The sequence below is a fragment of the Dromiciops gliroides genome, chromosome 3 (assembly GCF_019393635.1).
Source record: "Dromiciops gliroides isolate mDroGli1 chromosome 3, mDroGli1.pri, whole genome shotgun sequence".
Lineage (NCBI taxonomy): Eukaryota > Metazoa > Chordata > Mammalia > Microbiotheria > Microbiotheriidae > Dromiciops > Dromiciops gliroides.
The window spans coordinates 505,902,238-505,917,359 of record NC_057863.1 but is presented as its reverse complement, the minus strand read 5'-3'; the positions used below and the strand labels follow the sequence as shown (position 1 = coordinate 505,917,359).

General features: G+C 37.0%; 1 protein-coding gene across 1 annotated transcript in view; it reads right to left on the bottom strand.

Annotated features, from left to right (window-relative positions):
* The window catches only part of SIAE (sialic acid acetylesterase), a 43,391-nt gene that overhangs the window by 24,871 nt on the left and 3,398 nt on the right, over positions 1-15,122 (bottom strand). The window contains exons 2-3 of the mRNA XM_043994210.1: positions 13,745-13,906; positions 3,714-3,889 (exon numbers count right to left, since the gene is read on the bottom strand). Of these exons, the coding sequence (XP_043850145.1) occupies positions 3,714-3,889; positions 13,745-13,906 (338 nt within the window). The remainder of the gene's footprint in view (positions 1-3,713; positions 3,890-13,744; positions 13,907-15,122) is intronic.

Below are 15,122 nucleotides of genomic sequence, written 5' to 3'. Positions count from 1 at the left end.
GTGTGTGTGTGTGTGTGTGTGTGTGTGTGTGTGTGTGTGTGTGTGTGTGTGTGTGTGAGAGAGAGAGAGAGAGAGAGAGAGAGTTATAGAGGAAGCTTTATGTTTGGTCAATGGCATTTAAAAATCTATAAATTATTTTACTATTGTGGCACTATCAAAAAGGGTTCAAATGTATATAACTAGATCATTCCTGGATTCTCTTTTTTAACAATAACCTAACATCATCCCTTCCTTCTAGGCCTCAAATCTGTAAAATGAAGATGAAGAATTGCTGAGATAGCTATCAAAGAGATTTTCAGGACTAACAATGGAAATAGACATCTTTTTTCTGAACTTAACTGGGAAGATTCAACTCCTAAGACCCTCTCTGACTTAGGAGACAACAGATGGACATTTAAACATGTTTCCATTTATACATTTCTCACTCAGTGTTATAAATAACACCAAATATAAAAATTCCACCTCACCCTAACAACAAGATGAGCTACAATCTGCCATTTTCTTCATTTGAATGTAAAGGGTGGTAGGTAATAGCAGAAATCCTACCTCGTAGGACTGGCCGGGGGTGTGGTGGAAGGAGGAGCTGAGAATCTTCTCGATTCTCTGCTGCTTCAAAAAAAAGAAGGAAAAAAAAAGCTCCAGAGACTATTAGAAACAAGCAGAACATATTATAAACCTGGTTTTCAGATCTGTCACCACTTAGAATGTTGCTCACTTTGCATGAGAACAGGTTAAACAAAAGTTAAAAATTAACCCCCTGGGCTAAGTCTTATTTTCTGTCATGCAGAGCCTACAGACTCAGTCTAACTAAAAAAGTAGAATTGGAGAAAAAATTCCAGGCAGAAAATGTCTGTTTCTCCCATTAATGAGAATCTAGTCTGGCTCAAAATGGGATCCTCTTGGCATAGACTGTTATTAAGAATATGACTATATGGATAAAAGCAGATCTAGTCCATGCCATTCTGTACAAACAGTGAGCTGTAATTAAAACATTAAGGAAAATACTATTTTCTTTAATGAGTTAGCAGTAATTCCACTTCTGTACAAAACTATGTTTTCCAACACTAATTATAACTGCCATTTTTGCTTCTATCTACTTAAATAGAGGAATCCAAACCTGAGAAAAGTAAAGTGGGAAGTAATAGAGAATAAAAAGAAATAAATCAGATAAGAAAGTGCCTATAACTCTATGAAGGGATGAAATCAAAAAGTATGAAATTAATACGGGAGCCTAATGATAAGATTGAAGAGAAATTAATTAAAAAGGCATTATTTTGTGGCATTACTATCACAAACAAGAAGTGACTGAATTAGAGACTGCAATAGGCAAGACAAGTATTTGTTGAAAAGAAAGGATACAGTTTTGAAGATTTTATAAAAGAAAAATGATAGAGTAAGATGATTTTCTGAATATAGAGACAGAACAGGCAGAGAGGTAGAGAAAGCAGCAAAAACAAAACAAAGTATCCTAGTGGGAAAATGGGAACTGGGGAAGATGATAAATTTCCCATATATTTTGCTTAATAGAAGAAGTACATTCATTCCTTCCTACTTTACAAAATAAATGATTTCCAATCAAGTACTCAAATGTGCAAGGGTAATCTAAAAGGTCTTATTTAGAATGTACCTCCTGATACCAAGCCAATATCTAAACATACTCTGAAAAAGTTGGTTGGGCTAACCCAGTTTCAAATGTGCCAAAACAATCTAGCCTGTAATATACAGTGTACAATATTTTTATAACCTTTGTCTGTATTTCCTTTTTAGCTTACAATTTTCCAATACTCCTAAATTCTTGTTGTAATGCAGGAACCCTTACTCCTCATTAAAATAAAGCTACAAATTTGGAACCATGCCCAAAAGGCTATAAAACTGTGCATACCCTTTGACCCAGACATACCACTACTAGGTCTATATCCCAAAGGGATCATAAAAAAAGGAAAAGGACTCACATGTACAAAAATATTTTATAGCTGCTCTTTTTGTGGTGGCAAAAAATTGGAAATTGAGGGTATTCCCATCAACTGGGGAATGGCTAAACAAGTTGTGGCATATAAATGTAATGTAATACTATTGTGTTTTAAGAAATGATGAGCAGATAGATTTAAGAAAAACCTGGAAAGACTTACACAAACTGATGCAAAGTAAAATGTGCAGAACCAAAAGAACATTGTACACAGTAACAACAACATTGTGTGTTGATCAACTGTGATAGACTTAGCTCTTCTCAGCAATACAATGATCTAAGACAGTGCCAAAAGACTCACAATGGAAAATGTTCTTCACATACAGAAAAAGAACTATGTAGTCTAAACGCATATTGAAGAATACTATTTTCACTTTTGTTGTTTTTTCTTTCTTGTGGTTTTTTTTCCCTTTGTTCTGATTCTTCTCTCACATGACTAATATGGAAACATATTTAACATGATTGTAATGTATAGCCTATATCAGATTGCTTGCTGGCATTGGGAGAGGGAAGGGAGGTGAGGGAAAAACATTTGGAATTCAAAATCTTATATAAATGAATGTTGATAACTGTCTTTACATATGGAAAAAATAAAATAAAGCTACATAGAATTTCCCCTTAAAATGTTAAGTCAACTACCTAGAAGAAAAGGAATTAGTACAACAGCACTGAGTCATTCTCTAACCAACAGGTACTATCTCCCTTTGTTTTAGATGGGTTTCCTTTACTGGAAACTGAGGGCTAAAAATTACAAAAACACTAGCACTTGAGAACTACCAGAACTGATTCCTTTTCTAGAATAAAAAATGTAAAGCAATTTGCAAACCTTAAAGTTCTATTTAAGTGCTAGTTATTATTATTACTGCTGGGGTGGCTAGGTGGTGCAGTGGATAAAGCACTGGCCCTGGATTCAGGAGGACCTGAGTTCAAATCCAGCCTCAGCCACTTCACACTTACTAGCTGTGTGACCCTGGGCAAGTCACTTAACCCTCATTGCCCCACCAAAAAAAAAAAAAAAAAAAGGTTTGATGCTGTCACTAACTTTTTCAATAGTATTTACTATAGTAAGATATGCTCCCTCAGGCCCACTAGACTAAAGAGGCCTTACTCTCTGTTACTAGCAAATTAAGAGTGCTTTGCTATATTATTAATCTGGCAACATACTCTTGTACTCTTTCTTCTTGGAGTCTCCATATATTCCTATGGATTAATCTAATAGTTTTCTTCCAAAATTGAGACTGATTTCGGTAATTAGGGCTCACAGAATAAAACAGAGATGGAGAAGAAGAAATTCAAAATTAATATCAAGATCCAAAAAATCAAGACTGAAATGAGGAAAAACAGTAGAAAATGATAGGGAAAATCAGGATATGAAAAATGGAGGAAGAAAGTGACCACTAACATTATAAGACCTCTTGATATGAAGAGCCTCTATATTTAAAAAGATGCTCATCAGTGAGTTAAGTCTCAAAGTCCATCTTTAAATTGCATCTCAGTGTCAACATCAAAAGACAAGTCAGTAGTTTAGCAATAAAACAGAATCTAAGTGTTCTTATTTCCATTAGTAGGCCCTCACCAAATCTTCCAACACAGCAGAGAGGAGAGCAAAGGTTTATTTTAAGTCTCCAAACCCTCCTCCGTCCTCCATCACTCTTTAGCCTTGACTTTTTCCTGAGTATCTTTTGCCCAAGGGGAATAAAACAAATACCAGAGACTTATAAGACATTGATATATGTCTATAAGTTACCTGGGAAACTGACATCTCCATGTTACTTTGCCCACTGCATAGCCAAACGTCTCCAAATAAGACATCATATACTGTCTGGCTGTATCTCTCCTTCTTGATGATTTGCTCTGCTGTCATGTTATAAGGCCCACCAGACTTCATAGGATCCAATACCACGATCCAGGTCTCAGATTGATCTGAAATATTAGCAAAGCCCCAAGGACCATTCAATCTCAGGTCAATTAAAAAAAAAAGAACTAAAATTCAACCACAGGTTTCAGGAACTCCCAAGTCTCTAGACACTAGTTGGACCTGAAAAATAAGGTACTTGAGTTATCTACATTTTGACCAACAGATGGGAATAAAGGGAACATTAGAGGCTCTGCCCACCTATCCTATGGAATAAAAAAAAATCAGGCATAAAATTAACAAATGTAAATATCTTTGCTCCGTACATATTTACCCCTCCCTCTCAGCAGCAGTGTCAAATATTCCATGAAAAACTGAGAGACCAAGACCAAGAACTAAGCCTAGAACAAGATCTGTGAATTAGGCCAACCTACAACCTAAAGTTATAACAAAAGCACAAGTGAAATAATATCCTACAGGGCAGCTAGGTGACACAGCAGATAGAGCACAGAGCCTGTAGTTAAGAGGACCTGAGTTCAAATCCAGCCTTAGACATCTGACACTTACTAGTATGTGACCCTGGGCAAGTTACTTAACCCAGATTGCCTAGCAAATAAATAAATAAATAATGTCCTATATTTTTAGAGCTTTGCAGGTTACAGAGTGCTTTCATATCTATTCTCTCATTTGATCCTCATAGCTACCCTTGTGAGTTAGGCCACAGACATATTACTATCTCCATTTTGTAAATGAACAAACTGAGACTACAGGATATCCAGAAAATAACAAAAACAAAACCAGATCCCAGGTGCAATGACCAGTCCTTTGTGTGTAGGTATGTGTTTTACATTATACTATCCTACCAAAACCAGACAAAATAGTTTGGGCAGGTTTGTGGGGGGTTTTTAAAGTAAAAATCAAGATTCTAGTCCAGCCAGTATGGTAACAATGAGAAATAGAAGAATAGGCTCTCTTCTCCCTTTTCCTTTCCCACTCCTCTGACAGATGGACAAATGCATAGAAAAACAGAGAAGTAAAAAGGAGTATTTAAACCTTCCTGGATAGCCTACTTATAAACAACTGAACATTAATCAGATTTAGATGTCTGCTCAAGTTTTTCCATGGAGTTCCTCACTCATAGCCTTGTGGTCTTAGGATAAAGCAAGTAAAAGAAAACCTTCCTAAATTCCTCATCCAGAAATTCTCAACCTATTCTTTGGAACATTTGCTCTAACATGCTCAGCAATTTCAATAAAGCACTCCTATAATGAGTGATAAAATAGAATCTGGGAGCACAAAATAATGGGAAATAAGCAACATGGGAGGATGAAGGGAAAATAACGGGAAAAAATGAGAAATGACAACTTTAAAGCAAATTCTCTTGGCAAAAGAAAAAAATCCAATTATTGTGTGCTCAATTAATAAAATGAAATTTCAAGGTAATAAGAAAGAAAATTATTAAAAGGCACATGTGTGGGGCAGCTAGGTGGCACAGTGGCTAAAGCACCAGCCCTGGATTCAGGAGGACCTGAGTTCAAATCCCGCCTCAGACTCTTGACACTTACTAGCTGTGTGACCCTGGGCAAGTCACTTAACCCTCACTGCCCTGCCAAAAAGGGGGGAGGGCATGTGTGTAAATAGTATTGTACTAAAGCTTTATGACACTTATTCTCATAAGCAGGTTGATAAGAAGATAGAATGATCTAAGTCCATTGAAGGCCTGAGACAAAAGGGATTTCCCCACTGCACTGGAGACATCTCTATCAAATCTGAGATAAAGACGAACAGTTTCCCTTTTAAAGAGGATAATTAAAGCCTAGATATCCCCAGGCCACAGGGGGTTCACTTAGAAACTCCAGAGTCAACTGTCTGCTGTTCTTTTTATTGTCAAAATAATCATACATTAGCATACTAAATGTGCAATGCACCTAAAGTACAAAAATCACTGTTTTGGAAACAGTGGGCAGCCAGTACAGACTGTGTGGCACAGGTGCTATGTGCTCCGTATGGCTTACACTTCTGAGCAGGCAGACACTCAATCTGTCCTGACTGCAGTCTTTCCCAAGGTTTTTCCAGGATGCCTTCACTGATGAGCCCTCCCAGAGAAATCTATTCCTGACCCAAGCAACAATCAGTAACAATGATATGGTCACTCCTAAGTAAATTGTCTACTCGCCACATCTTCTAAATTGCTCCCTAACACAGAAATAGGGAAATGAAACAGCAAGAAAAATGAAGATTAGGCAAAAAAAGCTAAGCCATCTCATTATAAACATATCTCATCTGAGACTGTGGATATCTCCAGGGCCCAAGCAATCTAAACAGAATTGTACTGCATTTAGGCCAGACCCTAAACTTAACCACTACCTCTCAAGGAAAACTTCCAACCTGTCCAAAATACAAAACAGGCCTGCCTGTCTTCTGTTTTCATCTTCACACTCTTCTTAAGTCCCTTTTCACCTATCTAAAAAAGCAGCTAGGTGGTGAAGTGACTAGAGCACTAGATCTGTTGTCAGGAACATCTGAGTTCAAATCCTGCCTTAGACACTGTTTGACCCTGGGGAAGTCATTTAACCTCTTTCTACCTCAATTTCTCCATCTATAAAATGGGGGTGATAATAGCAACTACCCCCTCAAGGTTGCTGTGAAGACAAAATTAGATATTTGTCAAACACTTTGCAAACCTTAAAGTGCTATATAAATGCTAGCTATCATTATTAAATTACCACTTCCTAAATAATCTATCTTCTACCAAGACAACTAAGTAACAACTAAGCCAAGTAACCACTGGGATGCTACTTTAGCCCTGAGTGTGCTAAGAAGGGTGACACTTGAATAGGCTTTTACACTTCTAATATCAGACACATCTAATAGTAATATACTATTCATACTTTAACCAGTGACATAAATTTAAACTTTAGGAAACTTCTATCTGCATTCCCATTTATATTTCCCCTAATTACCCTTCCTTATTATCAACTGAAGAAAAAAATAGTAAGATTAAGTGGGAAGATGTCTTTAAAAAACTAGTCATATAACATTTTCTTGTTTTTCTTTTTCCCATCCATATCAGATGTGTATTATTAGCATTTTAGGCTCACTGTTCCAAATTCACAATAGAGCTCTCAGACATCCAAGAGAAAGAATAAAGGGACATTCTCTACAACAGTTCCCTTTCCTACTTCTATGTCAGCTTGGATGTAGAAAAGAACCTGTCTTCTAGTTCATTCTTCCCCTACCCCACTCTACCTCTGCCATTGTACTTCGGCATTTTCCCAGATGCAAATTGGTTTAGTGACATAAACTCTGAAAATGTATGTCAAAAGCTCCAATGCCAAAATTCAGCTCCACTGACTAATATAAATCTGCAATTTCTACTGTAACCTTAAATCAATAGCCTTACTAAAATAGAAGATTTTTAAAAAACAGCTGGAAAGATTCTTCCACTCTAGGTTCTAGCAAGGCTCTTCTTTTTATTCATTGTAACATATGACAGCTCCTAACATCCCAATCACTTGAAGGGACCTTTATGTTCTTTCATTTGGAGGAGTCAAAGAAAGAGAGTCCATTTGTATCCTACAAGGAACTTCATTGAGGCAGACACGCCCATGCTCAAAAACGCCATTTTTGTGATTATATATGCCCTACTCCCCCAATTTTACCACTTATGTCTATGAGACTCATTTACAAAACCTTACTCTGGAGGATGGTGGAAAATATGAGCAGTATCGACTCATAAAACAAGAAAATAAAATGTTAGCAGGAAGCTTGGTGTAAAGCCCAAATATGCCAGATTACTCCAAGAGCATTTAAACATAAAACTGGAAGGCCGACAAACAGATGAAAAATGGAAAACATCTGTGAATAAAACAACAAGTATTTATTAGATAGAACAATAAAACATTAAGTGTTAACTGTGTACCAGGTCCTGTGATAAGTGCTGAGTACATAAATGTGAGCAAGCAAGATAGTTCATGAAGTCAAAAAGGTTACATTCTAATAGAGGAACACAACACATAAAAGAAGGAGAGTGTCCCATGGGCAGAGTCCAATTTTCTGGTAGGGAGAGCATAGAAATTATGATTCAAAAGGTGAAGATGTCCAGGAAGTTCTGGGAGGCCTAGATTCAAGCAAGATAAGATCAAAGTTGGCCTATCAAGGTTCCAGAACGATTCCAGGGGCAGAGTACAATTTTCTGATGAGGAAAGGATAGTTGATGATGGCTCAAGTGGAAAAAAGTTGAAAGAGCATGGCACAGAGGTGACCAACAATTTTTAATTAAACTTCTATTATGTGCCAGACACTGAGCTAAACTTTACAGACATAAAGACAAAAGTAAAATGGTCTGCCCTCAAGAAGCTTACAATCTATAAGGAGAGATGCCATGTATAGCTATATACAGAACAAAAAACAAAAGGAAGCACCAGCAGCTGGGGAGACCGTGAGCTCCCATCCACAAAACTTCTCCAAACAAATCTAGAAAATGCACCAGACAAAAGCTTAATGGGAAAATACAGAAAAAGTCACCAATGAATCCTTTGTCCAACACTGGTTGACATAGAGAGACAGAGAGGTCTTCCGACACTGGGAAAGGGGTTGGAGAAGGAGCACACCAAACATGAAACACTCCAGCACCCAGGAGAGTGAGAAGAGATACCAGACCCATACTGGGTCACCACAATTGAGACAGGTTCCAACTGGCAGCATTGTCGCCTACTATATGAGTTACAGATACAGGGCAGAATAAGAAGGGAAACTGAGTACAAAGCTGACATCCTATGTAGGGGGGTCCTGGGCAGTGTACTAAAAAAGAAGGAAGCTCAGAGACAAGTAGGAGCAATTAGGCTCAAATTCCCAGAGCAGAAAAATATCTCAGTTCCAGTATCTGGTCCAGCCTACAGAGGAACAACTAGGGCAGGAATCCAAGTTCTGTCACGTTGAACCAGAATAAATTCCTAGCTGGCTAGTAGGGACTGAGTCCAACAGCAGTCTATAGTTGCTCTAACCAAAACCCAGGTCAGGAATTTGCAGAGATTTGACTGGGAGGGCAGCAATCATGCTATGCCCTGGATTATATCACTTTGAGAGTACTGAAGGCTTGAAGGACCCCAGCTTGTCCCTGAGATCCTGGAATAACATAACACTCGATACCCAAGAAAGCAGTAACAGGACTAACCCAGACCTACCCTCCAGAAGCGTGGCAGGGCCCAACTCAAACATCAAATCCCAAGCCAGGAAACAGTCTGGAAAACTAGAAAAACAAATAAAAGAATCTCATTATAAAGAGCTATTATGGTATCAGGGAAATGCAGAGGAAGAGAATAAATCCAAAACATCTATAAGAAATGTCTCAGATCAAAATACAGCTTGGGCACAAACAACTAGAATTAGAAGAGATAAAAGAAGAGTTTTGGGGTTTTTTAAGAAATAAAAATGTTTTTATAAATGCAATGAGAATACTAAAAGAAAAAAGTAGAAAAGAAATAAAAACTATAGGAAAAAATGGAAAAGGAATTAACAGTTTGGCACAACAGGTACAAAACTTCACCCAAACAACAAATTCCCTGAAAATTAGAATGGACCAAAGAGAAGTCAACATCACTGCCAAATATTAAAACAAAGTCAAGAGACTGAAAATACAGAAGACAAGTTAAGGTGTCTTATATAAAAAACTACTGACCTGGAAAATAGATTGTGGAGAACAATTAAGAATTATAGGACTACCTGAATGCCATGGCCATAAAAAGAGCCTAGACATCATATTTCAAGAAATCTTTTTTTAAATTGCCTAGGTCTCTTACTTAAAACCAGAGGGCAAAGTGAAAATAGAGAGGATCCACCAGCCACTTCCTGAAAGAAATACCCAAATGAAAACTCCCAGTAATATCAAAACCAAAATCCTGAGCTCCTAGGATAAAGAAAAAATACTACTACAAGAAACTAGAAAGAAAGGATGAAAATACCTAGGAGCCACGGTCAGGATCACACATAATTTAATAACTGCTACTATACAAGAAGAGAGCATTTAGAATACAATATTGCTGAAGGTAAAGGATATGGATTTACAGCTAAGAAAAACTACAAGCAAAATTAAGTATAATGCTACAAGAGAAAAAACGAATCTTTAATGAAAATAGAGGACACACTGAAGTTCAAACACAGGAGTAAGGAGGAAAATAAAAAGGCAAACATGAATAAACAATGATAAGGGACTAAAGGATAAACTATATTGACATATGGGGAGATGATACATGTGTCCTCTCTGGGCCCTATCTTCATCAGAGGTCATAGAAGGAGTCTAATTAGACAAGGCCTGCATTCTATTATGTCTTGAAGATCTTAAGGGAAGAATGAAAAGACCAGGATGGGGAGGGGAGGGGAGAATATACTGGAGAAGGAAGGGAGGGAAAGGAAGTTTAGGGAAAATTATCTCACTTAATTAGGGTATACAAATAGACATCTATATAAACAAGGAGGAGGAGGTGGGGAGAGCAGCTGATACTTCAACCTCACTTTCATCTAAACTGATTAAAGGAAGAAAAAAAGAATATACATACACACAGTTGGGTATAGAAATAACATTTCCTTCAGCAGGGAAAAAGGAGAGGAATTAGAGTGAGGGTAGGTTTGGAGGGAGATTAGTCCTAAGTAAAACAAAAATTGAGCAATGGATGAGCAAATTATGGTATATAAATGTGATGGGAAACTATTGTGTTGTAAGAAATGATAAAGGAAATGGTTTCAGAGAAGTCTGGTAAGATTCATATGAATTGATGCACAGTGAAGTGGCCAGAACCAGAAGAACAATTTACACCAGGACAGTAAGATGATAAAGGCAAATAACTCTGAAAGACGTAAGAACTCTTAGCAGTGTAATAACCAACCATGACTACAGAAGACTAATGATGAAACATGCTACCTGCCTCCTGACCGAAAGGTGAAGGGCTTAGAATTCAAAATGACACTTTTTAAAAACATGGACGATGTGGAAATTTTTTTTGATTGACTATATATTTTTGTAATGGTGTTTGTTTTTCTTTAGTTTTCAATTTGGGCTGGGGGACTGGGTTGGGAGAGTGAGAATTTTGTTGATTGAGAAAATAAAATATAATCTTTTTAAAGAGTATAAAATAATAGATGGGTAGCAGGTGTGCTGTATTGATAATTCCATAATGTTAAAAGATCCAGAGGTGGGTCCCTGGCACAATGGATGATGTATGGTAGGACATAGAAAAGAATTGTACTAGAAGAAAAGGTATAAAAGGGATGGGATTTGCTTGATTTAAGAGAATATTAACAAATGAAGTCATAGATCCAGTGAAAATTGAAAAGTAGTCTAGAAGACCCATCCTGGACTATTTTCAGATATAATTTGTCTAAAAAAAACTGCTTAGTATTCTATAATACTGACTTCTGTATTGCATGGACCATATCTTTTCAACTGAACATTTTATCATCATTCTCTTTTCCCCTTCCTGAATCTAAAATGTGAATATCCACTGTATGGTTTCTAATATCCAGAGTCCCATTTATAGCTTATGTGTTAAACACACACATAAGTATACATGCTCAATGAGCATTAATAGAGTATTAAAAATAAGACTAAGTAAAGTTAACTGGCTGACTCAAAATTTAACCCAAAAAAATAGAATAGAAAAGGTTAGCCTCTTAACCCTTCAAAAGTCCCTATGCCATCATCTGCTTTAATAGGCATCTCCTTTGTTTCTCCATGACTCCATAAAAGCATCTCTAGTTCCTTTGACCCACAGTACTTCAATTATTTTTGCTTTGTGTAAGGAGTAGAACAAATACACAATAAAGCATTTTATGGGACTAACAAGTGCCTCTTTCCCTTGTACTTCCTCTCCTACAAAAGAGAGGTGGAAGAGCTAATAAAGAAAGCCAACTCTTCCTCTCCTTCACCATCCTAACCCACACTTCTTTAGAATGTTATCAGGAGCCTTTAAGTCACTTGGCTCCTGCTCCTGGGTACCACCAGTCCTAAGGCCAAGGGAGCTAGAAATGAAATGTGTAACAAACATTAATTGTTCACCCGCTTTACATATAAAGAAAGAGGAAAGGAGCACCTTTCATTCATTCATTGCATCCCAATATAATTAAGAATTGATTCTCAATAAGGCAACCTTTCCATAGAGCAATCCACTAAAAGAAACTGTGTAAATCAAGACTCTAGAATACTTCATGAAGAGGTTAAACCTGGGTTTGGATTGGTTTTGACTTGAAGTATGCCACCCACCTGGTGACAAAGAAATGATGAACTGAGAGTTTAGAATGAGATTTTATCGTTGGACATGGCCAGTGTGGAAATTTGTTTTGCTTGACCATGAATTTTTGTTACAAGGGTTTCCCCACCCCCACCCCATGGAGTTGGGAAAATAGGAGGGAGTAAATTGGAAAAAAAAATAAATGAACAAGTTTAGGGGGAAAAAATTTTATAGTCTTAGAGCATTGCCCAAGGAGCTGAAAGGTAAGGTGTCTTACACATGGTCTCATAAGTTAGAAGCAGAACTGGAATATAGGCCAACCTGACTCTAGGAACAGCCCCATATCTACTATACTACCATGCCATATGGCATTTGACTTACTGAAAAATGTGGAGAGTCAGCAGATGTTAATGACAGAGTATTAGTAATGGAGTCAGGCCAACCTGAGTTCAAATCACTTCTCCCAACATCTGGTAGCCAGGAAAATCAGTTAATCTCTCTGCACCTTAGTGACCACCTCTATATGATGAGGATAATTCTAGCCCTTATCTCATAAGGCAGTCATATCAAATGAGATAATTTATGTAAAGCACTTTGAAACCTTGTAAAGCACTAATAAATTAATTATTACTAAAGTTAGATACCAGAGTCCTAAATCAACAATAACTAACCCTTTTTCAGCCCTCCAAAATTTACATTTCATGACATTTAAATACACAAAGAATCATAAAGGTATAGCACTAGAAGGTTCACCTAGACAGGTTTTTAAACTTTTTGGTCTTAGGACCCCTTTACACTCTTAAAATTACTTAGGACCCTCTAAAGTGCTTTTGGTTTTTTCGGTTATAGCTACCAATATCGACTGTTTTGGACATTTAAATGTCTTAGTATTATTACAAAAAAATAGTTTTGACCTCATGGATCTCCCGAAAAGGTCTCAGCTACTCCCAAGAGTCCACTGGCCATTTAAGGACCATTGATCAAGTCCAAGTTTTCTTAACCGTTTTTTGTGTGTCTTCTGGCAGCCTGATGAGGCCTAAAGATCCTTTCTAAGAATAATGTTTTTAAAAGCATAAAATAAAATACCTAGGAAACCAAAGATTATGGAAAATAACAATGTAATTTTTTTTCTCATCCAAGTTTATAGACTCCTTGAAATCTATTCACAGATGTCTTCAGGGTACATGAAGCCAATTTAAGAACCCCTGATCTAGTCCATCTAATAGATGAATGTCCTCTATAAGACTCCTCCAAAATGATTATCCACCTTCTGCTTCTGCTTTCCCCAGTGATAGGGAACTCATGATTTCCTGAGGAAGTCTAACTCCATTCAAACATCAAGGCCTAGCACATTCCCACATAATCTTACCTCCTGTGTCACTTGGAGCAGCCTCACTATCTGCCCCACCTTGTATGGATCACTAACAATATGATCTCCCCAATCATTCACTTTTAACCTAGAATCAAATTTGAGTTTCTTCATGTTTTAGTTTTCTGACCCTTCCTTCATAAACCCATTTGTGTAATCTATTTGTATAGGCTCCTTGGGGAAAATTCTAGCACAAATTCCAGCGCATCGTTGGCCCCTACTAGTCCCTACATAAAACCCCTGCTTGCAAAGGAGCTTAAGCATTCATTTTCAGGTAATCCAGCAGATGGCACAAGAGGACAGATGCTGAATTGACTGGGTTGCCTTACCTTTCACATAGGCTATCTTCCTCATGATGGTTTCCTGAGCTTGGTGCAGAGTCACTATCACAATGCCTCCAACTTTACCATAACCCCAGACCACAGCTCCAGCCGGTTCTTTTTGCAACACCATGTGATCACCAATGTATGAAGCAAAACGAAAATTAACACCTAAGAAGCAGAACATTTCCATTAGATATATTATAACCTGAATAAGCAGACAAACAACAGTCTGTATGTAAAAGGCCTTGAATGGGACACAGTATATTTAATCCCACAATCTCAGACTTCTTTCTCCTAACAAGTAAATAGCCTAACCATATATGTTATGTGTCAACATTACATATCATATATATGTTTATTATATATACACACACATATATAAATACACATGTGTGTGAACATTATACATCAGAGTACAAATGAGCACTGTTGAATTCTCAGAGTCCACTGTCACCCAAGCATCTTCCTCCCTTCATTCTGTGCAGTTTATATCTTGATTACACCCTTACTCTCTATGCTTCAGTCCTGAAAGGTTGTCACTCTTTTTCCACCAGTAATAGTCTCCAGTTATATACTTACAAAAGGGGATTTATAAGTGAATCACTACCTTCTCCCAATCTCTCCTGCATCACCTCAGGTTTCTGAAACCCCAGTGACTGAGATTAAATTGGAATCTCCTAGATGTCAGAGGCCAATGTTTTATTCATGGGTTTTTTTTAACCTTTCGCAGTACCAAAGAAAATTTCTCAGCTTAATAAATATCTATTGATATTAACAAACTAAAGAAGTATACATTTATCCAATTTTTTCCTTTCTTCTGTTTTTTTTTCTCTTTTCTTTGCTTGCTCATCCTTCTACCAATGGTGAGCTTCCTCAAACAATTCACTATGACTTCATGATATTCTGGGGGTCCTGAAGTGATGATTACTCCTAAGCATTTATAGATGTCTGCCAAACAAACTATCTTGAAGTATTGGTGCTCCTATTATCTTAATGGTAAATGGAAAGAGACTAAGGCAAAGATAAAGTCAGAGAGAAAAAAGTATGACCACAAATCCTTAGTATAAATTCACCTATTTCACAAACTTAAATTGGCAAAAGGACAAAAAGTAATGCAGTAGAAAATGTAGATTCTGTCTTAGAGATTCACTAACAAGACTGAACAAAACTCACTTTAACAAGACATTTCCTATTTTTTAACACTGAGCCTATATTGAAGTGTTTTATTAATAACAAGCTTGTTATCTAAATTGTCTCTGTAATATGTCCATCAAAAGGTAGCTAAAAATAGTACATTGCTAAGTCACATTCTAATCATTAAGTGAGAATAGAGATATTGTTATTTTGTGATCTAAAGACAAATGATGGACAGGAGAGGGGATCA